This window comes from Durio zibethinus, chromosome 18 (genome assembly GCF_047325235.1).
Source record: "Durio zibethinus cultivar Kanyao isolate XHJ-2024 chromosome 18, ASM4732523v1, whole genome shotgun sequence".
NCBI lineage: Eukaryota > Viridiplantae > Streptophyta > Magnoliopsida > Malvales > Malvaceae > Durio > Durio zibethinus.
Window position 1 is genome coordinate 18,067,827 of NC_143179.1, and position 27,202 is coordinate 18,095,028.

Below are 27,202 nucleotides of genomic sequence, written 5' to 3' on the forward strand. Positions count from 1 at the left end.
ACAATTTTTATTTAATGATTATTTATTTTTATCTACAAATTTAAATTAAAATCTTAGAATATCTTTTATGTATGTTTAGATACTTTTGTTCTTCTTCCCGAGATCTTATTCTATTTTAAATTCTTTTCTTTTTGTTTTGCCATGTAATGTGGAAATCTGAATTACTTCAAGCGACTTTAAATTAGATGGAATCCATGAAAATTTGGTTTTATGAAGTAGTTATGCTGTTTTGTTTATTCTTCTTGCAGAAACCAAAAACAAATCTATTTGCATTGTCTTCCTCTTTTTACTATTTATATGCTGATTTCTCCATTCTCTTATGTCCACATATAATATATATCTAACATATAACATACATATATTTTAACCTACAATTTCCTAAATTGATGACATGTTGAATGATGATGGAGTGATTGATTTACTATGTAACCTGCCCTAAAATGAGGTTAAAGTTCATGGTCTATACTCAACAAGTATATAAACTTGCTATATTATAATATGACTGCTATATGAATTTTTTCCTTATTACCAACTATACATCGATTAATTTTATAAATTTTTGGAAATTTTATCATTAAAAAAAAAAAACCAATCGCAGCAACCACAAGAAACTATCTAATATATACATTTATACAATTTATTTATATGAGATATGTGTATTTAGCATTGGGATTTTAAATCCTGCTAATGCCTTTGGGGTGCCTTCATATCAAGAGCGCCTTAATCGGCTAACATACAAAATTACATGTAAACATTTTTTTACTTGTTTAATCTGCCCTTACCACATTTGCAATTTGAATTCAAATTAAACATAAGAATATATTTAAAACAAAAAATAACCATCTTAAGATGGGTAGGATAAAATTTATGGAATAGGTGAGGATTACTTCTTTTTATATATTACCAAAATTTTACACACGAAAAAGGTAATATGTATTATTATATATTAATAAATTATTATATTTTTCTTATCCAAATAAATTTTCAACATTCAAACATACTACTTTCTTTCATAAAGTCAAACCTGTTTCTTTTATTTTTTTCGTCCAATGCCTTTTATCTTTATACTTTCAAAAGTTGTAATAATAAAAAAAAAAATGCTCGAACTAAAAAAATAAAAAATATTAACGAATGTTTAATGATATTGATTAAGGTGACATTTAAAAATAAAAATATAAATAATGTACTACTATCCTTTGTTGATTTTAATGAAAATAATGCATTAAATTCAAAAATATTTTCTTAAAAGGTATTTTAATTATTTTTAAAATTTCCTTATAATCACCCATTAATTGAAAAAAAGAAATTAACCCAAACAAAAAATTGGACTCAAAATACAGGGTGTATAGATTAGATTGGTGTTGAAACTTGGGCCGAGCCTTTTGTGGAAGCCCTAGTTCCAAGTGAACCAACCTAAAAATAAATTAATCCCCATTACCAAACACAACTTTCCCTTATCCAATCCCGCGCTTATTCAAGCCGAAAGCAAACTACAACACTCAATGTCGGATCCAATCATCCTGTCCGACAAAGACGACCCAAACACCCCATTCTCATCCATCTCCAAGAAGCCTAAAGCCGAACCGGACCTTCTTTTCCCTTCGGTTCTGGTTCTCGACGATGACCCTACCCCGCAAAAACTCTCACTAGGCCCCGCTTTCAACTCCGATTCCACTCTTTCTTTCGTGGCCGAGGCTCCGTTATCTGAGCTTTCGGTCATCAGGTACTTCAATGCTGGCCCGTCGGTTTGCGCTTGGGATCCTGAACTTGAAGATACCAAACTCTCTGGTTCGTCCCTTTCCCTTTTACATCCATTTTTTGGTTGAATTTTGGTTAATGTTAGGGTTGTAATTTGGGTTTTTTTTATTCATTTTCGTTTTAATTTGAATGAAAATTATTCAATTTTGGTAATTTTGAGTGATAATCTGGTAAAAATGCAAAGCAAATGGTGAAAACGAAAACCATGTATGATAAAAAAAATGAGTAAATAGCTAAAATATAACTGCATTTGAACATACTTTTGTTTTATGTAAAAGTAAAATCTTATATTTTGTTATTAAGAAATGTTAAATATTTAACTTTTAATCATTCAAAAATGTGAATTGTTTAACTTTTTTGCTTTTAGAAGCAAAAAACAAGCAACAAAGTTACAACCAAACAGAACTAAAGCATTTGTTAAATCATGAAAAGTGTTAAGTTTTTCCCTGTTATTGCAGTTAAAAGAGGTTTTTCTATTAGCAGTTTGTGGATAAACTAATTTGGGATTTGATGCTTTTATGCTTCTTTTGTTTTTGTTCGCTTATTGCTTTTGCTATCTGGAGTCATTTTGGAGTTATTGGTATTTTATTCCTTTCTTTTCTGTCTTTGGTTTTGTTAAAAGTTTTTGTTGGTTAAAAAGAAACTGCAATGGGTCATTATCAGTTGTCCTTTTGCTTGACATTTACTTTCATCTTTCTGGCTTTGTCTCCTAAATAACAGAATAACCAGATTGATATGTTTGGAATCTGATAATGAGTCTGGCAACAGTTCTAAAAGGAACAGTGATCAGGAGAATCGATTAAAGGATTCTGACATTGATGAGTCTGAGGAGTTAGAATGGCATTCGAGATTTTTTGATTGTGAATGTCATGTAGGTTTGTTGATGTTGTCTCTACAATAGCTTTGTAGAAAACTTAAAGAACAATTGTCTTTATTTCTTCTTCTTCTATCTAGAATGAAGGAGTATATCTAAATAAATAGGAACAGTGAAGTTCCTTATTAGAAAACAACTTACATGAAACAAAAAAAAAATAATAATAAAAGGAAGGAGAATTATTCTATTCTAAAATAGAAATAAATTCCTAAAAACTTGACAATCAGAATAGGTGACTAAATCAGAAGAATAAATGAGAAATATTCCCAAAATAAATTAGGAAATCAAGTTGACGTAATGTAAGAGAATCAAATCTGTACTAATGTAGGAGAATTGGATTTCTACGCTCCCTCTCAAGTTGGGTTATGAATGTTAATCATACTCAGCTTGAATTTCAATCTGTCAAAAATGTTTCCAGAAAGAGCTTTAGTTAGAATATTTGCAATTTGTGAACTTGTAGGGATATAGGCCAGTTTGACTGACCCATTTTCTATCTTTTCCTTTATGAAATGTCAGTCCAACTCTATGTGCTTGGTCCTATCATGATAAACAGGATTTTTGGCAATACTTATAGTAGCCTTATTATCTCAAAATAGTGTCATAGATTTCACAGTTTGAACTTTTAGTTCTCCATCAGCCAAATTCATTCACAAATACCATGGAAAATTGCTCTAAACTCTGCCTTAACACTGCTTCTACCTACAACAGCTTGCTTTTTACTTCTCCAAGTGACCAAATTGCCACAAACATAACTGCAATATCCAGTAGTGGACCTTCTATCTGTTACTAATCTAGCCCAGTCAACATCTGTGCACACCTTGATTGCCCAGTCTATTGACTTCTTAAAATATAGTCCTTCACTAAGACTAATAGACTTCTTAAAATATAGACCTTCACTAAGACTAATAGACTTCTTAAAATATAGACCTTCACTAAGACTCTTCTTTAAGTATTGTAGGATGCAATGAACAGCCTTGAGATGCTCTTTGGTTATATTATTCATGTATCTACTCACCATCCCTACTGCAAACTCAGTTTCAGGTTGTGTGTGAGAGAGGTAAATAACCTTCCCAACTAGTCTTTGGTATCGCCCTTGTCTGTGGGAGAGCTTCCATTTTCACTTCGAATTTTATTAGTTGAGTCCATGGATGTATTAGCAAGTTTGCATCCAATCATGCTGTTTTCTTTGAGTAAATCAATTTCATACTTACACTAAGACACTAATATTCCATTCTTAGACCAAACCACTTCCATCACAAGAAAATATTTAAGGAACCCCAAGTCTTTTATTTCAAACTCCTTTACAAGGAGTTTCTTCAAATCATCTATTCTTTCCTTGTGGTCTTCGGTGATTATGATATTATCCACATAAACAATAAGAATAACTCTTTTTCCTTTATTAGTGAACTTAACAAACATAGTATGGTCAGATTGACATTGAAGGAATCCATACCTCTTCATTGCCTTGGTCAACCATTCAAACCTGGCCTGAAGAGACTATTTAAGTCCATACAAAGATTTTTGAAGTTTGCACGCTATGCCCATATTGTCTTGCTTTCGAAACTAGGAGAAATTTTCATGGAGACATCCTTCTCCAAGTCACCATTTAAGAATGCATTCTTGATTTCAAGTTGGTGGAAAGGCCAATCCAAGTTATTGCTAGTGACAATAGAACTCTTAAGTGAATTGTGTTTGGCTACCAAAGCAAATGTCTTCTCATAGTCTATTTCATAGGATTGAGTGAATCCTTTTGCAACAAGTCTATTTTTGAACCTGTTTATATTTCCATCTTCATTGTGCTTTATTGTGAAGATCCACTTACATCCAACTGGGTTTTTCTTTTTGGGCAAATATGAAATTTCCCATGTCTCATTCTTCTCTAGTGCTTTGATTTCTTCAAGAACTATTGCTTTCCAATCTAATTCATTAAGGGCTTCTTGAATATTTTTTGGAATTTGCACATTGTCAAGGCTAGTAGTAAAGGCTCAAAAGTTTGGATTTAACCTGTCATATGAGATGTACTTGCAGATAGGTTATTGGTGCATGATCTCACACCTTTTCTTAATGCAATAGGAATGTCAAGGTCATCAGTTGGCTCACAAGTTTCAGTTTTGGGTTCAATAGGGACATTACTTGTGTTAGTTTCAGGTTTTTGGAGACTTAGATCAGGTTGATTTTTAGTGCTAGGCTATGTACAGTTGTCCATTGCTTCCTGCGATTTTTACTTCCTTGAGTAGACTATCAGTTCTTTTGTTTTTTCTTGCATAACCTTAGGGTTTAAAGAGTCAAGTGTTGTCTGAATAGGTTGGGTTTTGGAATCTGCATGGCTGATAGGTTAGGTAGGTTGAGAATCTGATTTTGAAGGGGCTGGTTAGGAAATTAGCAAGCCAACAGCTAAGAATTGATATTCTCGAGTAGTATTTTCCCCCTGAATATCATTCTTGCTGTAGTATGGAAAATTCTCCAAGAAGGTGACATCCATAGAGCTATAGAATTTTTTTGTGATTGATGAGTAATACCTATAGCCTTTTTGGTTTAGGGAATAATCAAGGAAAATACATTTTAAGGCTTTGGGATCAAGCTTGCTGTGATTTTGTTGGCTAATATTAACAAAGGCAATGCTGCCTAAGAGTTTGATGGGAATGGAAGATATCAACCGAGTTTGTGGGTGGCAAGCAATGAGAGTTTGACAAGGTGTTTTAAAGCTAAAAACTAGATAAGGCATTCAATTAATCAAATAAGTTGCAATGAGAACAGTTTTTATCCAAAAATATTTAGGCATATTGGAAGTGAACAAGAGGGATCTGTTCACTTTTATCAAATGTCTGTTTTTATGTTCGCTAACCACATTTTGCTATGGAGTGTCAACACAAGAGCTTTGATGGATAATGCCATGATTGGAGAGGTAAGGGTCAAGAATAAAGTTGAAGTATTCCCTTCCATTGTCAGTTTTTAGGACTTGGATTTTCGCTTGAAATTGGGTTTGTTCCATGCTATTGAAGTTTTGAAAGATTTGGCTAACCTCGGATTTTTCTTTTATAAGGAATACCCAAGTGAGTTGAGTCTGATTTATAGGAAAGGTTAGGATAAGTATGTCGAGTGTGCTTGAAAAGTTGACAAATTTCACACTAAAAATCTTTAGAGATGTTATTGAATAATGAGGGAAATAGCCTTTTTAGGTATGAAATATTTAGATGTCCTAATCTATAATGCCATAACATGAGAAGGTCAGCCTTATTTGCACTAGAGGCTAAGGTTGTACAAGAGTTTTGTGGTCTCTCAAGTAAATCATCTTGAAGAAGGTAGAGCCATGCACATATCCTAGCACTGCCAATAATTCTCCCTAAGCCCAATTCCTGAAATTCACACAAGTTGAAAAAAAATTTAGTGACACAACATCTGTCATTCATAAGCTTACTTATGGAAAGTAGGTTCAGCTTAAATTAGGGACTTGGAGGATAGAGTCAAGTGTTATGTCTTTCGAAACTACAATAGAACTTGTTCCTACCACCTTTGGGAGAAAACCATCAGCAATTTTTACGACAGAACTATCATAGCAAGGTCTATATGTGTTGACTACATCTCTAGTAATGTGGTCTGATGCTCTTGAATCAACAATCCAAGATTGTGTATTTCTTCGTTGAACACATAAAGTGTTTAAGAAATTACCTTTTTGTGCTAGCAAACTAAGTCCAAAGGTTGCAGACTTGTTTTGAAGGGTTTGTTGGAGCATCACCTCTTTATAACTTTCCTCATGTTATACCTCTGCAGAAGAAGAATTCTCACTTTTGTTAGCCATAACGGAAACTCGTGTGGTTATAGTATAATGGTTCAGGCCGATTTGCCTAATACCATATAGAAAACTTAAAGAACAATTGTCCTCATTTCTACTTATTCTATCTAGAACGAAGGAGTACATCTCAATAAATAGGAACAGTGAAGTTCCTTATTAGGAGACAACTTACATGAAATAAAAAAACAAAAAATAATAAAATGAAGTAGAATTATTCTATTCTAAAATAAAAACAAAGCCCTAAAAACTTGACAATCAAAATAGTTGACCAAATCAAAAAAATAAATGAGAAATATTCCCAAAATAAATTAAAAAAAATCAAGCTGTAATCATGTCAAAAAATCAGATTTACACTAATGTAAGAGAATCGGATCAAGCTGCACTAGGAGAATCATATCTCTACAAGTTTTACATGTGGTTGTTTGATTCTAGAAACCTTGCTATGATTTTGAAAATTTCAAAAGGAAGAATATTCAGTAGTTCTATATCTGTTTTCTTTTATGTTAATGGAAGTATCAAGGAGTTCTCATCTAATCCAAATGTGCGAGGAGGACAGTTCTTCTCAGCCATTGTATACACAAGATGATGCTGACCTGCTACCTCCTCTTGATGTATGATTATAAAATGGCGCATTATTGAGCTTCTGAAATAGCCAAGTAGGTTGTTGTTTTCTTGTTTCCTAATTTTCAAGCCATAGCAAAAAGGAATGCAGAAATTAGGTTAAACATGTATTTGAAGTGGTAAGCAAATGTATTGATAGATATTTCAAAAACTTAATAAAGTTGAACGTATATCTTACTTCATAAAGAAAAATTACATGAGAATTACACTTACTTATGACACCTTAAGCTTTAGGAAAATTCTTATTCTTATTTTCTTGGATGATAGAGATCTAGCTTCTTTTTTTATTTCTTAATTGATCAGTTGGACTTTGCATTAAATCCCATGACTCAGGCAAATTTGGTTGGAATTTTGAGTCAGCAATACTTATCAGTATTCCCTTTTTAGTTCAGATTTTTGGAGCATTGACTGATGTGATGTAGTGAGCCTGCTAGAAACTTGGAACATTGATGTTAAAATTTATTGTGGAGGGTAGTTGGGACCAATGGTGAGGTAGGGTCTTTCTCTTTCCTTGTTAGAATTCTGGGGAAGCTGCTGTTCTGCCCAAAGTTCCTTATTTCAAGGATGGTTCAGGTCAACAGATATTAGCAAGAACTTGATAAAAATAAAAATGAAAATACTTTGTTTTTCTTGTCTGAGTGGCATGGTTAAATTGTTGATCATCTTTTGTTTCGCTTCTCTATTTCTTTTCAATTGTATGATTGATGTTTTTCCTCCTTGTTTGGCATTATAAATGTCATGGGAACAAGCACCGCTATTCCTTCCTCTTCTTAAAGTCCAAGGATGAAAGGAATGGTGGACAATTAGAAGATTTTAAACATCCAATTGTTTGCGTGAAATTGAAGATTTTAAGGAACATTTGCATTTTATTTTACTTCTGGTCATTTTTGAGTTTGTAGGTACTTATTAGTATTAGGGCCTACAAATTGTTTCCTCACCTCCTTCCTACTGTGCTTTCTGCTTTTAATTTATTTTTCATATTGTTGCTCGCAATATATTCAGTGTGTTAGTGTTGCATCTTAGCAAGTTTTCACCCTCCTTCCCCCTTCCCCTCTCTCTCTCTCTCTCTCTCTCTCTCTCTTGCACACTTGCTTGTGCACAAACCTAACTTGAAGATACTTGCTCATCTATTTAAATTTTATGAGTTTGACAAGATTTTGCAGAACTTGACAGAAATGTTGGGTTTTTAAGAATTGTCAACTGCTATATTAAACAGATAGTTTGCTGAAATAGGATCAGGTAAATGGTGATCTAGACAAAGAAAATTTTAGCATGGAGCAGATGGGGAATGCACTAAAGCAGAAACAAAAAACTAAAGCCAATTCTGATAAGAAAAGTTGTACAAATGGAGCAACTGTAAAAAAGAAGATGCTGAAGGATGAATGGATTCGTATTGTTGGAAGAAAAAAAGATAAAGAAAGAGGCTAGTACTTTTTTTACTACAAACTTGTGTTAGCTTCTTTTTAGCTTGTGTTATTTAAGTAATGGATTAAAACCTAGCATGCAGCAAGAGAAGTTGCAAAAAGTAGCTTTGAAAGCTGAAGCTGCAGAGTTCAAAAAAATTGAAGAAAGGCAGAAATGGGAAAAATGAAAGTTTGCACTAAAATCTGTTGTAGCTGAAATTGATACTAAGGTGGTTGAACTGGGGTTAATAGGAGGTAAGGGCATTGTTCATATTCTTGGATTATTCATGCTAATATTTGACTTATGCGATTACTTTTCTGATCTGGCTATATGCTGAGAAGTTCTCTAGCTTTATTATGTAGGATATTTACTTTCAAGGTTTGCCGATAAAGACCTTACATATGGCATAACATCAAATACAATTGAAAAATCAATTGTATCGACCATGACAGTTCCTGAACATATTTCATGGGTAATAGGTTGGATGAAGTTTTGCAGATTCTGATATCCTGAACAGTCTTGTTTGTTGTAGTTTACACTCATATATATGCCTTTCATACCCTTCATCCAAATCTCTAGCTATGATGCTATTTGGAATTTTATGCTAGTGGCTTGGATTAAGTGAATTTATTAATTCTATATGGTCAGATTTTGATTCATCTTCACCTTGGTAGGATAGAATTGATTCTTTATGTCATAACATATTATATAGTACTAACCATCGATGCCATCATAGTTGCATTGAGCTTTTAAATTAATTATGCTTCTTTTCTTTTCTTAACACCCCCCCCCCCCCCCCAATTTGTTCAAATTTTTGGTTAATACTTTTGATATGGTGGTGGTAACTGTTTACTACCATGCGACTCTAGTTTTTGGGTTGCCTATATCACATAACCATGCCATCTGGGCTCACCTTTTATAACTTTAGACATGTTATGCTTCCCTAGACATTTTCAGGCTAAACTTTGACTGCAAAATGTGTCTTAATTGTTGGTTAGGGTTAGGACTGCTAGGTGCAAACATATGCTTAAGATGATACTTCAGCTTATGAAATATACATTGCTATTTATGTGACTGATAACTTCAGGTAAAAATAGTTGCTCTACAACCGGCTTTCTAAATAGACTGAATTTTCCAATTTGGGAATTTTGCTTTTTCTACCTTTCTGTTGGATATTGTTCAATTCCTTGCACATAAAAAAAAAAAAAAACTTTGCTAACTGTTTCTTGACATAGATCATCTGCTTTTCTTTTTGCAGCTTTCAATGTTTCTAGAGTCTGAAGTAAATATCCATCTTATACAGTTTGCTATCTGACAAATAGACTAATGGTGTATGTTAATAAAAGGTGAGCATTGCTGAATTTTACCTTTGTATAGATGTTTAACGCTTTTGTTTTAGATGGTTTTGTGATTCCTCTCTCCTTTAAGTTTGACTATGTCTCATGCCTTTTGGATGTAGTTCTGATGCTAGGAAGGCTATTATATTGTGTTGTGGTTTTATTATTAGCCATCTCCCATTTGTATTATTTTTTCTTTCCTTTTTCCCCCTTCCCCTATTGTGATTATTACTTGCAAAGTTGCCCCATTTCTTTGAAGGAAGGTAGTAAACATTTTCTTTTTGCTTTCAAGATGAGGTTATGAATAAATTGCATGATATCATTTTTACTCTCTTGATAGATATATTTATTGATAGAGGAAAATGGATTAAAATTTCAGATTGGATGAAACTGTGTAGAACTAGGAAATGTTCATAAACTTTATAGAAAATTTTACAGTTAAATACTCCTATAACTTTTATTTTATCAATGTATATGTGGTTATCCTTATGAACTTCCATTTCATTATTTATTTCATATAACCAAATAGTTTTGTCAATTTATACCAACAATCACAGGGAAGTAGTACTGTTATCTTTTGCTGCTTATAATCAATAATGAATTGATTCACGGTTGTTTGTTGGCTATTTACTTCATGTTGCTGCAATATTGTGATGAAATCAGATATGGATCTTGGCAATGTTTTAGGGAAAATGAACAATACAAGAACCCTGCGAATGATAGTGGTTGGAGACGTCCACCGATTGAGGAGTTCAAACTTCTAACTGCATATGCACTGGATCATGCCTAACAATTTTGTTGTTTTAGCTTCTGTATTTTTTTTAACATCATATTATTTTTATCTCATTTTGTGTTTGAAATTTGTTTTATAGGTGCTGGCAAAACTGACCACTTATTATGCTAGGATACACTCTAGGCAATGTGCAGATAAAGCCGAACTGGCTGAATATGTTGGTTTGACATGCTGTGTGGCCTCTTGCCAATTTAGGTACCACCCTAGATTTTAAAATGAATTTCAAAGTAAATAATTCAAGTTCAGTTATAGCAAAGAGGCAAATATTAGTCTTGTGGTCACCTATGGCAGTATTGGCCTCATTAAATAGGTGACTTAAAAAGCTTTGAATGATCCATTACATGATTTGTTTTGCCTAAATATGCTCTTGATACATAATGTGAATGAATAACAATTGTCTCACTCTTTATAAAGTAATTCCTGAAGTCCATAACATGTGCTGGTTGTGGGGTAATTGACATGCACCATGCTTGATGGTTACCTTAAAATGTAGTAATCAAGTAGTTGCACTGGTTCCTATCACTTTCAGTAGGGTAACTTACAACTCTCATTCAGAAAATATCTAAAATTTTGGGTTTAGGGTGGAATGTACTATGTTATCCAATCCTCTAAACTTATATAGGCACACTTATCAATGTTGTAATGTACTGGGCTATGTCATTTTTAAAGATAACTGCAAAACTGTACCATCTTATATCATCTCAATATTTTTATCATTTTAAAAGTATATAAACATACTTATTAGAGGTAATACGATTAGGAGTCATATTGGCCATATAATTAGCTTGCAGCTTTTGTGCCCAAAATGTTTACAGTTATTATTCAATAGTGGAATATTTAATCCAAAATGCTTACAGTTATTTTATGCCAGCATTTTTATAGGCATGGTATGAGTACCCAACGGTCTGAACAGATTACAAGGAGAACTGGTTCTCTTTATCGCTTTATATACAGTAGGATACATCATGTGGTGATAAAATTGCATCAATGAGACAACTATCTTGTTAGAAGGAGGATAAAAATGATTTTACGTGATCTTAACATTTTATGGACATCAAAGACCAATATGAAAGTTCTCCAGATTGATTGACATTTAGGAGCAGGACCTTTGACATTTAAAACTTATGACTCATTAATGGTTAATCTCCATCATCAATGATGTTGGCCCTCACCTGATGAAAATTGAGGGCACCAAGGTCAGAATGCTTTCCTTCAGCTGCTGGATTAGTTTCCTGTTATTCTGATTGCAATACTGAACTGAATGTTAGCCCACGTAGTTGCCACTTCATGGCATTATAGCGCCTCACTGGTTGACAGCTGACAAAGCTCCACAAGAGGATTTTTTTTACTCCCTAGGTTGGTGACATTAATTTGATTGAAATAATGTGCTATTGAGGAAAGAAAAAAGGGGCCCTTCAATGTTGCCGTAATTATATTTTTATTAGTGCAGAATAAGGACATGATTGGTATTGGCAAGTCAAGGTTAATCTGCAAATAAATTTTCAATTGCTATAAAACTTTTGATCACTTTTGGTTGCTGTTTACTGTATCCAATGATTAACATGTCATGCATTCGGAATCATGAGTATGTTTGGAGAGATACTGGTTACTCGTAGGGTATGTTTCCTTGCTAGCAACTCATGTGGCTGGTGTTCGTGGTAAATTTTAGCTCATGTTGGAAACTGAAGGAAGAATTCCTCCCTCTTCTTAGATTGCTGGAAGCAGTTCTGAATGTTATTCTAACTAGAATTTAGTAATTAATAATTACATTTCTCATACCCTATAATTTTTCAGAATTTAATCTGCAATATTTGTTTGCATTGAAAAATGTTCAGTGGCCTCTTTCTTAAAATTGGCAATCACTATAGTGTATATATTTTTTAAATGTCCTGGTCTGTTAATTTATTAATTTGTTTTCAGAAAGAAATTATCACGACTCTATAAGTGCTAATGGATCCCTTGCTCCTAAGGACTGTATTGACAAGAATTTAATAAAAGGGAACTTGTGGTGAGTAAAATCACAAGCACTTGTGAGGTTGATTTGTTCTGTTTTATAGAGTAATATAACTTCTTTGCAGCTTTAATTGAGGGTATGAATTTTAGGATTTCAGTTTGTACCTATTAGATTTTTATCCTGTTTACATTCTGGTGATGTGATATCTTAGTTGTTCAGAAATAACATATGAATTTACTCCCGTTTGTTAGTTAGTTGAGAACACATCAGATACTTACTGGGTTGTTTGATGAACAAAGCCTTTAAAGTAGTTATTGGTAGTGATGGCATAACAAAATGCGTTTCTTCAGGGTTCTCTATATTTTTCTGCAATTATAAGCTACTTTTAAACCTGCATTGACTGCAATTACTTCTTTCTCTATGGGCATTGCATTTTATTGCTGATTTAACATTTATTTCACTTCCAGGTTAAAAGCTTTGCTCGCCATCCCAAAGGTCCCCTACCATGAAATCTCTTTTGCGTGTTTACATGGACCCTACTAAATCAGTAAGTCCAAGCAAAATAGGCATCTTTATATCATAAAGCTTCTCCCTTTGATGTCACATTATGCTTGGCCAATATTTCGTCATTCAGCTTTGAGCAGGCTCAGTTTGTGGAGTCTAAACTGCTTACTGTTAAGAGGGTGCACCTGTACTGTGGCATAGAAAAATTTGATGTTAATCTCTCTGACATTCATGATTCTAAGTTTACTTTTGGACCTTTGGTTGCATTTATGGTTTTTAAGGGCCTAGGATTTGCTATATGTGGAATATTTCAGAGCAACCTATATCAAGGGCGTAATTAATGTGATGGGAGAATTAATGCTTTAACTTGCTCTCATTTGTCTACCAGCAAGAAGTGGAAGGGAAGATGATGCTGGAAGGGGAAATTCCAAACAGAAATAAACTTATATTTCCCTGGTAGAAAGGATGGATAGTGAGGGATTTTGACAGAATTATCTTTTCCTTCAAAATCATGCTGTGAAGAATATATTTATCTTGGAAAAGAATTGCGACGATTGGCATTTCTTCAAGGGTTCGACTCCCTTCTATCACTTTCCAATACATTCATCATTCCTATGTAAGGTTCTAGGATAAATGACTGGGGTCCCACAAATGGGAATGGTAATGATGAGTGAATTAGAAAGTAAAGCATAAAAAGATAATGGGGGGGATTTCAACCTTCCTTACAAATCCCTGAAAACCCTTGTGTGAAATGTCAACTTGTTTGCTTCATTGATGTCCCTCAACCAATTACAAGGACAGAGGACAAGTTCCGTTTCCTTATCTTCAATCCTTCCTCATTTCCTTTCTTCCTACCGAATGGAGTATTACATATCCTTTCCCCAAGGTCAGCACCATTACTCAAGTCTTCTTTTTTTTTTTTTTTTTTTTTTTGCTATTGTATTGTAATGGAATGGCAGGTGTATGAAAAGGAATTGCCGCTCAAGGACTTGGTGTGATAGAAGGGTTACTAGGTAATGACAGAAGGTTAGGCGAGGTTTGTTCAAAGAGTGTATAGAATACTCATGGCTCAGAGTGGAAGCGTCAAAACTGATGATGTTGAGGATGGTGCTGATTTCTTCAGACATTAGTAATAGTAAACTTCTCAGTGTATTAGTTGTTTAAGGCAAAAATAGAGATTTTTGATATATTGTTATGCTTCTTTCTTTCTTGCTTTCCTTATCCTCGAGTCGCATTCAAAGGAAGAAAGGATTAACCCCAGGATTTGAACATTTTAACTGCCTTTTGGGTTCAAATCCTTGGGGTTAATACTAATCCTATTTTTTTTATATTAAAAAAGCCAAGAGGCTGGTGGCAATTATTTCTTAGTATACTAATTCTATGTGGAGTTTTGGGCCCACCGCTCACAAGTAATGGTTGTGGTTATGCAAATTGTTGAGTTCCTGAATCCGAGATTTAGTCATAGTTCACCCATTTCTGAGCAAAAATAATTTAATGTTTTTTGTAAAGGTCGCTGGGAAATGGAAAAATGAATTAGACCAAAAGAGAACAAGATGGGTAATGTTCAAAACCTTTTAACTTAAGAAATTTATACAATTAATAGACCAGCTTGGAAGCATAAGTTCGTGTCCAAGAGATTTCTTGGAGAAACTGATGCCCTTTGTTTGTACTTACGGGTGGAGGAATAAATTTGCTTTTCTTTGTGTAGCTTATTGCTTGCTTGAGGAGCAAGAGATTGATGAGCCTCAGGTTTGACACTTTCATTCTTAATTTTATCTTTTCTTGCCAATGGCATTACCGTGTAGCAGCAATGCAGCTTCACTTCAAACCAATGTAACTCATCTTGGCCTTCGCTGTCAACCTGTGCATTAGCATTCTTCCTTTGTTTCGTCTGAGTACTGTCGTGTATTTAAGCCGACATTCTTCAGTAATTGTTTTACAGAACTAGATCTGTTTCCAAGTTCTCATATACTTTGATCGCAAATAGCCTTAGATAATTTGAAACACGATATAATGACACGAAATGAAAATAATACAAAAATAATACGATTTAAAATTAAAAAAAATCATAAATAAGCTTAATAAAATCAAAAAATTATATTTTTTATTTTCATGTCGACATAAATTATAATACGATTTTTATATAAAACACGATACGAATATAATATTTTACATAATACGGTAACATAAATTGTCATGTCTAATCCTAAATTCCTGAATAAAATTCTTTTGTAATTTTGTTTTCCATCCACACAAAAAAAAAAAAAAAAAACTTGTATAACTCATGCATGGGAAGCCTATTGAGCCTGTCATCTTAGCAACTAGACAACTCAAAAACTCGAAATTTAGTCTATTCAGTTAATACAATCACTTTTAAAAGTGACAGTATTAAGAAGGTTTGATATTCAAATTTTATTATTTATAATTTTTTTTATTTTTTTAGACTATGGCTTTTTTAATTAAAAAAAGAGAGATTATGTCCCATCACGTACTCTTCATTCCACACCAAAGAGTTTTGATATCTTGTCTGGATCGAGTGTTCGGAAATCCAATGTAGAGAAAGACCTGCGGTGTTGAGGATTGCCAAGGTTGTTTTTCATGATAGAACCCTGTAAAAGAGTGGAATTCTGAATGTTCTGAGTAGCATTGGGATGAGCCTCGGTTCTTGGTGCTATTTTTGAATTGGAACGTAGAATAGGAGAAAGCGATGCAGCACGTAGGCTTTTGTCATGCTTGATTGTCTTCAGACTAGAAGAAGTACCGCTGCGTCCACTATTACATGTTTCATGTCCTTTCTGCTTCTCCCGGTCAGATAAACGAAAGATATTAATCCATAACAGAACCCTTCTAATTGTAAATTACATTATCAGATGATGCGTCATTTATATATCTGATGCGTTGTGCATTTGTAGCTAAATCAGTAATCGAGATGAGGTTTCACACCGCTTTCAGGTCTCATATAAATGAATTTGAGGCAGTGAAGAGCTGTGACCACAAATCAGTTGTTCTTTCACTCTAGATTTCATAAAAGTTTGCAGTAAAGCACATGGCACCTTTGATTTATTTATATATTTATTTTTTTTAAGAATTTCCTCCCCAAAACTGGACAAGCTAGTTTGTATTTTGAGTCAAAATACCAAGTTGATAGAAATCTTTGATGCAAACATCAAGTAGCAGCTAGAATGAAACTACATAATCACATATGCACGATTTCCATATTAATTCAACATTTGCAGAAAACTTTCCATTGGCTAATGAAATAGTATCGAATAATTGTTGGATTAAATCCAAATTGAAATGCGATTTTAAGGAGAACGATGAAATTAAAGAGTTTTACCTCCCTGGAAGTATCGGTATCATCTTTCTTTTGTTCTGTCATTAGGTCCTTTGTCCCATGATATTCATGTTTCCTTCTGGAGGATTGCTTTGTTTTCGAAGTTCTGCGCCTCCAGTATGAAAAGCCAGAATTAGTTAATTGCATTGATAATTCTCTGAATTTAAAAGATTTCTTTTGCTTTTGGTTACTACATTTCTGTTACGAGCTTTTCTTCTGATAACTACAGAAAATTATAGATTATTTGTGCATAACAAAAGAACTGCCAACAAAAAGGAAAATTTCATAGTTAAAAACTAGTAACATACTTCTTTCGATCTTTGGTTTCATATGGTTCATCCGCCTCTTTGTATATTACTGGTTGACCTGAAAGGTCACATGCCAATGGACTTGAAGAAAAGAACTGCAAACAAAAAAGCCAAGATAAACATACAGAAATTACAGCAACAAAATTTTGCAGTTTTTTTTTTTTTTTTAACTTAATGCAGGAAAGTGCTGCTGTTTTAACTTACTTCACTTTGAAGGGCAGAAGCTGCAGTGACACGATATGATGGGTCCAGAGCAAGAAGCATTGTCAAGAGACCAAATGAAGAATCGGGGAAGTCTCCAAATGCTTCTTGATATCCAGGCTTGTAATGCTGTGGAGGCCGGAAGCTTGCTGGTAGCTTCAACTTTTTCCAATAGCCCTCTGAGGGTGAGCCACAAAGCTTAAAGATTCGATGAAGCTGCTCAACCTGAATGCACAAGAAGCTTAATAGACTGAATAATCTGACAACAATAAGATCATCACATTTTTACCTCTGTCCTTCCAGGCATAATTGGCCTTCCAGCAAACATCTCAGCTAACAGGCAACCCGCACTCCAGAGATCAATTCCAACACCATAATCTGTGGAACCTAATAGTAGTTCTGGAGCTCTATACCAAAGTGTTACAACCCGGCTCGTAAGGGGGCGTTTTGGTTTAGGTCTGAAAGAATTGGCAAGGCCAAAATCTGCAATTTTCAGCACCCCATTCCTGTCTATCAACAGGTTGGAACCTTTAATGTCTCGATGCAAGATTCCTCTTTCATGGCAGTGCTGGAGACCTGAAAGCAGCTGTTGCATGTAACACTTGATCTGCATGACAGACACAAATATTATAAACAGCAACAAAATTTTGCTTATAGATCAATTAAAACTGATTGATATATGCTTATAGATCATTTTTGACATATATTTCTCCTATTTTTTCTTTGATCTTTTGCTGCAATATTTTCTGCTTTACTCAGTTTCAGCCATTCCAAACTCTCTTGAAAATAAAAATTTGACATTTATCAGATGAAATTTGGAGCTGCAAAATGCAGTTAGAGAGAAGCCAACCTGGGGTTCAGTAAGCTTCTCGCCTGGACGAGATATAACTTTGGTTAAGTCTGACTGCATGAAATCGAAAACAAGATAAAGACTGTACTGCATCCTTGAAGTGGCCAGTCCTTCAAGGCTGATTATATTTGGATGATTTAGCTTCTGCAGTATCGTAATCTCTCTTGCCATAAATTTAACACTCTTAGGCTCTGCAGTGTTAAAACGGACCTTCTTCAAAGCAACAATCTTTCCAGTGTATCTGTCTCGAGCTTTGTACACATTGCTATAGGTTCCTTGCCCCACCTGCAAAAATGATTGAATAGGTGTCCATTTATACTTCCAGTTTCATGAAATTTGTCTGACCAGGTTGCCCGGAAAACACTAATATTTTCTTAGGATATAATACAAGATGAATTTGTGTGGTTTTTGTTCATTCATGTCCATTTATTAAGCTTAACAGTTGATTATGAACAAAATTTATTAATTAAACAAACATATCACCAACATAGTAAAGTTTATTTATTTTTGGTTTATTTGTGAAAATTAATAGAGTATTCGACTAAGAATTCATGAACAAATTCAGTTTCTATTCATTTATGTTTATTTATTAAGCTCAACAAACAATCATAAACAACATTTCATGACTCATTAATTAAACAAATAAATCATGAATATAACAAAATTTATTCATTTTTACTCTATTATACTTACCTTGTCAAGCTTATCATAGGAATCAGCACTCTTTGGAACCAAACCAACCAAAACCTCTGTAGAAATATTATCAACAAGCCATTTAGGCCACCCATCAATAAGCTCATCACCTCCAATCTTCTTTGACACATGTCTTTGCGAAAATTTTCCATTAGCACAATCGTTCCTAACAATCTCCCCTTCCTTGGTAATCACCTGTTGGACACCTCCTTTAGCCCCATTAACCATACCAACATTTTTAACCTCCCCTTCATGTCTAACCAACATTCTATTACTATCCTCCCTTGGCAATTTCTGCACTTCATCCCCTCTCTGAGCATAAGTATATACCTGTTTCAACTTCTGTAAACGCCGAGATGGCGAGTAGGTGGAAGTAGACTTGACCTGAACACACCCCATATCTCTGCTACAGCTGCTGACGGCCGGTAATTGCCTGATGAAAAGATGGAACAATATCGGAATGTGATTTGATGAGGGCAATGACCAACAAGGAATTAATGGGAAAAGAAAGGGAAATGCTTAGGGGACATTTTGGCGGCATTGTTTGGAATTATGGTAAAAATAGAAGAAAGGGGGTTCAATTTTGTACTTCATTTTCAATGTTATCGGACTGTGTTAACTAGGGGTGTGTTAGTTTCTTTTTTTTTTTTTTTAATTTTTTTTTCAAAATTTTGTTATTAAATGAATCAACTAACTTTGGCGGTCAGAAGAAACAGCCAGCTATTCACGGACAAAATTTCACATTCTCTTTTATTTTTATAAATAAATAATGAAATTTCCAACAACATGATTCACCAATGTATGATAATCACGAGCATATCCTTGAGGCATGAAACCTTTTTTTAATTTCAGCAATACTAATACGTACATCAAAAAATTTGACATTAATGGATTGAAATTGAAGTACTTTAATTTTCACAGGATAAGAAATCCCAAAAAGAACCTGACTCAAAAGGAGGAATTGAATTACTTTGATTCAGTCATCAAAGAGGAGAAGATTTTCAACGGATAAAAATCTCAAGAAGAACCTGGCTCAAAAGGAAGAGGTTGGGATGGCGGCATTGCCATTACCAAGGATTCATCATTCACAAAATTTATTGGCAAAAAAAAAAAAAATCCACAAAATTATCATTACTAGGGTTAACCTCTAATCAATAGCTTATTTTATGAATCTCCTTCTTCCTTTTACATGGACGCAAGGCTTCATTTTTATCAGCCTTTGAGTTTCCACAACCCATTTTTTCCTTCACCAAGAATAAAATGAACCAATTCATGAAATTAACTCATTTTCCTACTGACTAAAGAGTATAAAAAACTAATTTTGAGCTAAAATTAAAGAAGTCATTCTAATAAAGAAAACCCATTTTTTTAGCAGAAACTTCATCGCAACCAAAAAAAATAGAGGAGAACAGAGTTAGCTTTTCTCAAGCATTTTTACGCTTAAGTCAACCAGTCAACAGTCAGAACTTAGTCAACGCATCAAGGCCCCCAGGTTGCCAAAACAAGGCACGTCCAAACAGATATGTCACCTACCCTAAAAGAACTACTTCTCACCTACCCAAGGAAGTCACTTCGTAATTGATCGATAGGCCACCAACTTGCCTTATTTCGTTAAATGCTACTTTAATATCGTTAAATTCAGCCCACACCTAATTTGGATTATTAAATGTAATTCTTATCTATTTACGTGAGATCTCTTTGAACTCCACACAGACGTCCTTTCAACTATCAATCATTTTAATCAGATCATTACTCTTTGTCTCAAACAAAAAGTGAAGAAAAACTAAGTACATAAGGTAATTGAGGTAAAACTAAGCCTAGGATTCTCTTTCATTGGAAGACACATATTTCACCGTCTTTCCATCCTCATTACATTGTTCCCATAACATACCTCAGGCAATTTATTGATTTGAGCATCGAGGTGTGCCTCAAAATGATAACTTTGACTCTCCTTAATCATGTTTTTTGGTTATAGGTTACAGCTGTCCCCTCCCCAACCTTATTTCCTTTCCTTAGTTAAAACACTAGAAAATACTATCAACAATTGATGCCGTCTGTGGGAACGACAACCATGTCACAACAACCACATTCTTTTGAGACATTAGTTCCCACCATTAATGATACCACTCGACGTGCAACTACTATTGAGGTAACATCTTTCTTATCGACCTCTCCATAAATTCCTTCATCGAAGTTACCTTATTGGGGCTCTTAATTTCCCAATCATCAACTTTTATTAAATACTGTGCTTCACAACCTTTAGGCTATTATCAAAGTTTAATGTGAGCTTTATCCTCGAACATGACATTGACACCATCGTTGGTCCACATGTAACACCTAGACCTTTGAACCATATTCCCTAACTACTCGTAACACAGATCCATTCCTTACAACCCATTAATGCTGGCGTGTGGCAAAACATTTCCCTTGTAACTTCCATTATGTTCGTTTCACTTCCATGTCCATAAATCCCAACACACCCACCAATCATTCAAACAGCATCAGACTTTTATGAAACCCTTAGGGCTCGAATACAACTCTTAAACACCCAAATGGCCACCTAGCAAAAATTACTCCAACAATACCAACAAGCAACAAAACAACCTCTCAAGATTGACCCTACCCTAAAGAAAATTCAACATATTCTTTCAGAGAACCACCACCATTTCAAAACATAGCTTGACTTGAAGAAACTTATCCCAAATAGTCATGACGAGACCCACCATCATGATTGGGCATATACAAATGCTGACCTGGAAAACAAACTAGCTGCACAAGTCATGATCCTATACAAAGAGTTAGTTGAGCCTAGAAAAGACAAAAACAAAGACCTTTAGTGGTTGGAAGATGACTACAACCTTTTTACCCCTACCATTAGATAAGTTGACGTCCCACATTCTCTTAAACTACCAAAAGATACTTATAATGAAACCATCAACCTGGTGGACCATTTAAACCATTTTAGGATCTTTATGGACTTATATAATACATTTGATGTAGTAAAGTGTAGGGTTTTTCCGACCATTTTATGTGGGAGAGCCAAGACATGGTTCTATTCTGTAGCTCTTACACCATAGATAGTTTTGATGCTTTAAATAGGCAGTTCTTTATGCATTTTTGATCAATAAGGCTGTTGTGTGCTTTTTTATGAGTTAATTGGCTGTAAAGCAAAAGCCTGAAGAAACTTTACAGTAGTATTTAAAAAAGTTTAACACCGTTACTCTTGAAATCAAGGATTTGAATGGTAAGTGGGCCATTCAGGCCTTCACCTTAAAAGTGAGGCATGTTCATTTGAGATATTCATTAATGAGGCAAAATAGCTATATCAGTTATATGAAAGGGCTTAAAAGTTCATTGAGGCTGAAAAGATTAGGGTAATAAATAGGGCTGAACGACGTGAACAATGATAAGAATGTTTGTAATGAGAGAATAGATAGATTGAAACACCTAGCCAACGGTTTCATGATAATCGTTGGCCTATGGCCAATAAAGAAGAAGAGATTGCCATAATAACAATAGCAACAGAAACTCCCAAACACAGTTTAACTAGTACCTAAACCAAAATAGAACCCTAAATGCCATCACATAACGCCCAACTTAATGACTAACCCAAAGAAACAATCAAGTAAGACCCTCACCTAGATGACCAGATAACCAACCTTCATAAAAAATACACTGCACCTACCATGAAATTAGAAGGCATTCCACTAATGAGTGTAGTTCTTTAAAGGGAGATTGAAAGATTAGAGAACATGATTAATACCTAACCAAATCCTAATCTAGTAACCTTCTATCTCGACAAAGCCATGAACCAATCAACCACTAACAAAGTGAGGGCTCTTTCCACCAAACAGAAGAAGCCCATCAAGAAAAAACAATAAACAATTGCCTAATCCAAGGCATCATCCACGTCATTGTGGAAGCTATTGAAGACTGGGCCAACAGCAAATCCAAGCACAAATCGCACTTACGTAGTGTGATGGCCATTGACGTTACATCTAAAAAATAAAGAATTGAATATTACAGCTTACAGATGTAATTTTTAGAAGAGGATATTGACATTTTGATGGATAGCGAAAATGATCCCATAGTGGTCACAGTGACGATAGCCAACTATCAAGTGTAATGTATATTAGTTAATAGTGGTAGTGCAGTGGATTTGATATAGTACTAGGTGCTCAAATAAATAAAGCTTATGGATGAACACTTACAGCTATTTGGGCCTATCTTCAAATTTGCTAACCAACCCATTATAGTGAAAGGGTCCATCACCCTACTGGTTACGATGGGAAATAAGAGCACATGTTAACCACATTAGCAAATTTTTTTTATGGTCGACTAGCCTTTTGCTTACAATGTCATTTGTGACAGACCATTGATGAAAAAAGCCAAAATGGTGATCGCCAGCTACTGCTTAAAAGTTAAATTCCCTATGTCTTCTAAAATAAGGTATATGAAAATGAATCAAGTTACAACTCGCCAGTGTCACTTTCTGAGCCTCTAACTTATTCAGAATGAAGATCAAACCAACAACTCACCCTTGTCTTTACCTCTAAAAGACTCCAACACACACTGTCTCTTATCAGTCTATGTAATAAACCTAGCTTTAACCTAGACATTGAGTATCAATAGCCTGGATGCATGAGATAAAACCAGGGAACACAAAGTTCACATTGTTGAGCAAACGTACCTATCCAATTATATGCCCCAAATTCGACCTCACAACTCAAATGGATTATGTGTTGGATATTAGGGCAAAAAATATATTATGTAGATTTTTACAAGAAAACACTGATGTCTTTTCATGTTCTTTGGTAGACATTGTTAGAATCGATAAGTGTGTTATCACCTACCACCTGAATATGGATCTAGCGATAAAATAAATCAATCAGAAGAAAAAAAAAGTTCATCCATGAGCAAATTCAAGCAATAAAAAAAAGAGGTGGACAAATCGATCATAGCAAGATATATTAGAAAAATCAAATATCTTGACTAGCTCACTAATGTAGTCATGGTAAAAAAGGTAAATGGTAAGTAAAGAATATATGTAGACTTCACCAATCTTAATAAGACATGCCTAAAATACAATTTTCTCTTACTTTCAGTTGACAAATTAATAGACTCTTTTATGGGCCACAAATATTTAAGTTTTTTAGATGCCTTCTCGAGGTATAACTAGATCAAGTTGGCAAAGACAGACCAAGAGAAAACATTCATCATCACTAAGAATGGTTTATTTTGTGATACCTTTCGAGTTAAAGAATGAGGTAGCTACATATTAGAGATTGGTGAATAAAATCTTTAATGAAAAAATTAGATAGTCCTTAAAAGAATATGTAAATGATATATTGGTTAAGAGCCTTTATCTAGAATAGCATGTTTGAGATTTAGTAGAAGCCTTTGCCATTCTAAAAAAAAATACAACACAAAGCTAAACCCTGCTAAATGAACATTTGGCATGGAAGTAAAAAAGTTTTTGGGCTTCATAGTTTCTAACAGAAATATAGAGGCAAACTCATCCTAAGAAAGTGACAATTATTTTAGCAATAAGCTTTTTAAAAACCACCATGAAGATGCAAAGGTTAACTGGGTGAGTGGTGGCCCTTAATAGATTTGTATCTAAATTGGTGAACAAGTGCTTGCCGTTCTTCAAAGTCTTTCACAGTGCAACTAAATTCAAATAAGATGAACAATGCTAAAAAACCTTTGAAAAACTTAAGCAATATCTCCACTCACCACTTCTGCTTAGCAGCTCTGTTTCTGGCAAACCACTATATGTGTAGTCGATAACTTTTGATGAGACAGTAACAGTAATATTGCTGAAGAAGACTAATAGAAACCAAGTGCTAGTGTATTACGCTAGTAGAGCTTTGCAAAATAAGGATGTTAATTATACAAGGTTGGAGAAGATAGTTTTTACATTAGTCACAACAGCTTGTCGATTAGACACTATTTTCAAGGGTACGCGATCATTATGTTAACAAACCAACCATTTAGGGAAATCTTACATAAAATAGACACTTCAGTAACAATGATGAAGCAGAGTGTTAAACTTAACGAATTCCATATTAAATACAAGCCAAGGAAAGCCATAAAGGCTCAATATTTAGCAGATTTTGCTAGCTAAATGCTCTTTCACACTTGAACCACAAACTCAAATCCAATTCTCTCCAAAACTTCACAAATTACAAACCCAATCTTCCCCCATGGATTCAAAACCCCAAAAAGAGATAACCAAATCAGAACCACAAAAAGCACAAGAGGTAGAATGACCAATAAAACTTTTCACACCACCCAGCACAGATTATTCTGTGTTTTCTAGTGGTAGGTTCCTTGCCAAAGAATATATGGGTATTATATGTAAATAGTTTATTGGAAAAAGATGGCTCGAGAGTAAGAATTTTGTTGTTAAGCCCAAGAGGGCAAGAATAATAGTATGGATTGTCTTTCAATTTCTTTGTCTCTAATAATGATGTAAAGTATGAGGCTTTGGTTGTAAGGCTAGAATTAGCTACAAGCCTGAATGTCGAGCACTTGATTATCTATATAGATTTCCAGTTAGTCACTCATAAAGTAAATAGTGAATATGAAGTCAAAGATCTTACATTTGTCAAATACCATACAATCATTCACCAACTAAGCCAACCCTTTGCAACCATAACCCTACAACAAGTTTCATGCATTGATAACACCAAAGTCGACTCTCTCTAAGTTGGCAGCATCTATCCAAATCAAGCAACATGGTAAAATCTTGTTAAAATATGTAGCTACATTTAAGTACTTATAGTTTCCATTTATCTTATGCATAGAATAAGGGGACATTTAGATGACTTCTATAAAGGCATACTTTCAAGAGGAGTACCCCTATGATCTAATAGAATGTCAAATAATGCAAAAAAGAGTAGCACGATTTGCTTTGGTGAGAGATACTTTCTATAACCAAGCATTATTAACCCATTTCATTAGTGTCTTTCCCCTTTTGAAGTAGAATATGTCATAGGAGAAATTCATGAAAGGGTATATGGCCACCATTTGGGTGAACAAGCACTAGCACAAAAGGCATTAAAATAGGGATACTACTGACCTACTACGAAAAAAGACACAGTAGAGCTAGTAAAAGATGTGATAAGTGCCAAAAATTTGCTAAAGTCCCTAGACAACTAGTAGAAGCCTTTAACCAAATCTTTAGCTTATGACCATTTACCCAGTGGGGTGTTGATATCCTATGACCTTTCCCTATAGTGACCGCCCAAAAGAAATTCATGATAATAGCCAATAATTATTTCACAAAATGGGTAAAGGTAGAACTAGTGGCTACCATCATGGCTAAAACGGTAAAAGACTTAGTCTTGAGGTATATCATATGTGGATTTGGCCTCTCTCACACCATTGTGGCAGACAAAAAAAATGCAATTTCAAGTTGACAAATTGAAGTGGTTCTACTAACATTTCAAGGTGGCCCTAATGCACAGCTCAATATCCCATCCTCAAACAAATGGACAGATGAAATCTATGAATAAAAAAAATCTTAATAATCCTCATAAAGGAGTTAGATGAAGTAAAATAAGTATGGGTAGAGGAGACTTCTAGCATATTTTGGGTGATCAAAACTACAAGCCATTCAATCATGGGAGAAACCCCCTTCACATTAACATATGGCACAGAAACGGTAATACCTACTAAAATGGGTGTGTAATTTTCTTAAGAATTTTTAGGTGAGAGTTTTTTTTTAAATTCAATCAAAGCGATGGAGGATTTAGAAATTGATCTAAATATAAAAAAAAATTTATTTATTTCTAATATGAAAAAATTAAAATTTAAAACAAATTGTGATTTTCTTTCATGATTAATTATTTGTGATTATATTGTAAATTGTGTATTTGATCATGTATATTAACTTTTTTTCTATAAAATATTTAATAAATCTGATGACAGAGCCTCTTTAAGCAAATATGTGGGTTACTTAAATACTCTTAAGGTAAAAAAATTTTTTTGGGGGTTGACCAAAATGTTGGAGAAAACCTAAAATATGTATAATATTTAAATATTTAAATTAACAAAAACAAATAAATTAATAAAAATGAATTAGGAATAAGAGACCATTTAAGGTTAAAGATAATTTAAAATTAATTGATACCAATTTATGGGCATTCTAAGAGTGCCATAACTTTTCCTACATGTAACCAAGCTCTCGAACCTAGTTTTGTTTAAAAGATCAGAACCTACTCTTTTTAGGGACTCTTAATTAAGCTAGGGTAACCTTAGAAGGAATATATTCACTTAGGTGGCCAATCACACCAAAGTAAAAAAAAAAAAGATTGTTGGTGATTCTATGTTTTGTATCCAATGGGTGAGTTCTATGATATATATATATATATTATAACAGTTTGATAACTCTACTGGGGATTTAGAGAGTTAAGCCAATTTTTAATCTTAAATTATTTAAAGCCTTATTTTGATGGCTTAATTTAAGTATTTTTGTTATTTCTTCTTGTTTACTAATTTTTTTTATTCTTTTTCTTTTTATCTATTTGAATAGGAAAGTTTGTTAAATTAATTTTATATTTCTTAACACACACAGCACATACATTTCATACATAAGCTTTATACCCAAGCTTTGTCCTCTATTAGGAGAGAACAAGTACCTACCTTTTCATAAGGTGATAACCTCTATGTGAGCTAGCAAAAACTCTCACTAAAATGAAATCCTTTCCATTTGAAGCCTAACCTTACATATAGAAAAACCCTAAAAAGCCAACCTTAGGTTAGAGCTATGTC

General features: G+C 34.0%; 2 protein-coding genes across 4 annotated transcripts; one reads left to right on the forward strand and one right to left on the reverse strand.

The window, feature by feature from the left end:
- The first annotated feature begins 1,438 nt into the window (after nt 1-1,438).
- LOC149513803 (crossover junction endonuclease EME1B-like) lies at nt 1,439-14,408 on the forward strand. The gene is made up of 5 exons (XM_089747778.1): nt 1,439-1,788; nt 9,709-9,796; nt 10,475-10,775; nt 13,002-13,924; nt 13,998-14,408. Exons 1-2 carry the CDS (start codon nt 1,503-1,505, stop codon nt 9,729-9,731), a joined length of 309 nt encoding a protein of 102 aa, XP_089603904.1. The 5' UTR covers nt 1,439-1,502; the 3' UTR covers nt 9,732-9,796; nt 10,475-10,775; nt 13,002-13,924; nt 13,998-14,408.
- Nucleotides 14,409-14,620: 212 nt separating this feature from the next.
- Nucleotides 14,621-26,715, reverse strand: LOC111299810 (putative serine/threonine-protein kinase At1g54610). 3 transcript variants are annotated; one of them, XM_022895268.2, is made up of 8 exons: nt 18,755-26,715; nt 18,425-18,619; nt 17,732-18,016; nt 17,171-17,488; nt 16,885-17,106; nt 16,681-16,775; nt 16,376-16,484; nt 14,621-15,833 (listed from the first exon to the last, which is right to left on the reverse strand). In XM_022895268.2, exons 1-8 carry the CDS (start codon nt 18,821-18,823, stop codon nt 15,534-15,536), a joined length of 1,593 nt encoding a protein of 530 aa, XP_022751003.2. In that variant the 5' UTR covers nt 18,824-26,715; the 3' UTR covers nt 14,621-15,533. The 3 variants fall into 3 exon arrangements, with proteins under 3 accessions (XP_022751003.2, XP_022751002.2, XP_022751000.2); XM_022895267.2 differs by having other exon boundaries at nt 16,376-16,478; nt 18,425-26,715; XM_022895265.2 differs by having other exon boundaries at nt 18,425-26,715.
- Nucleotides 26,716-27,202: the final 487 nt, after the last annotated feature.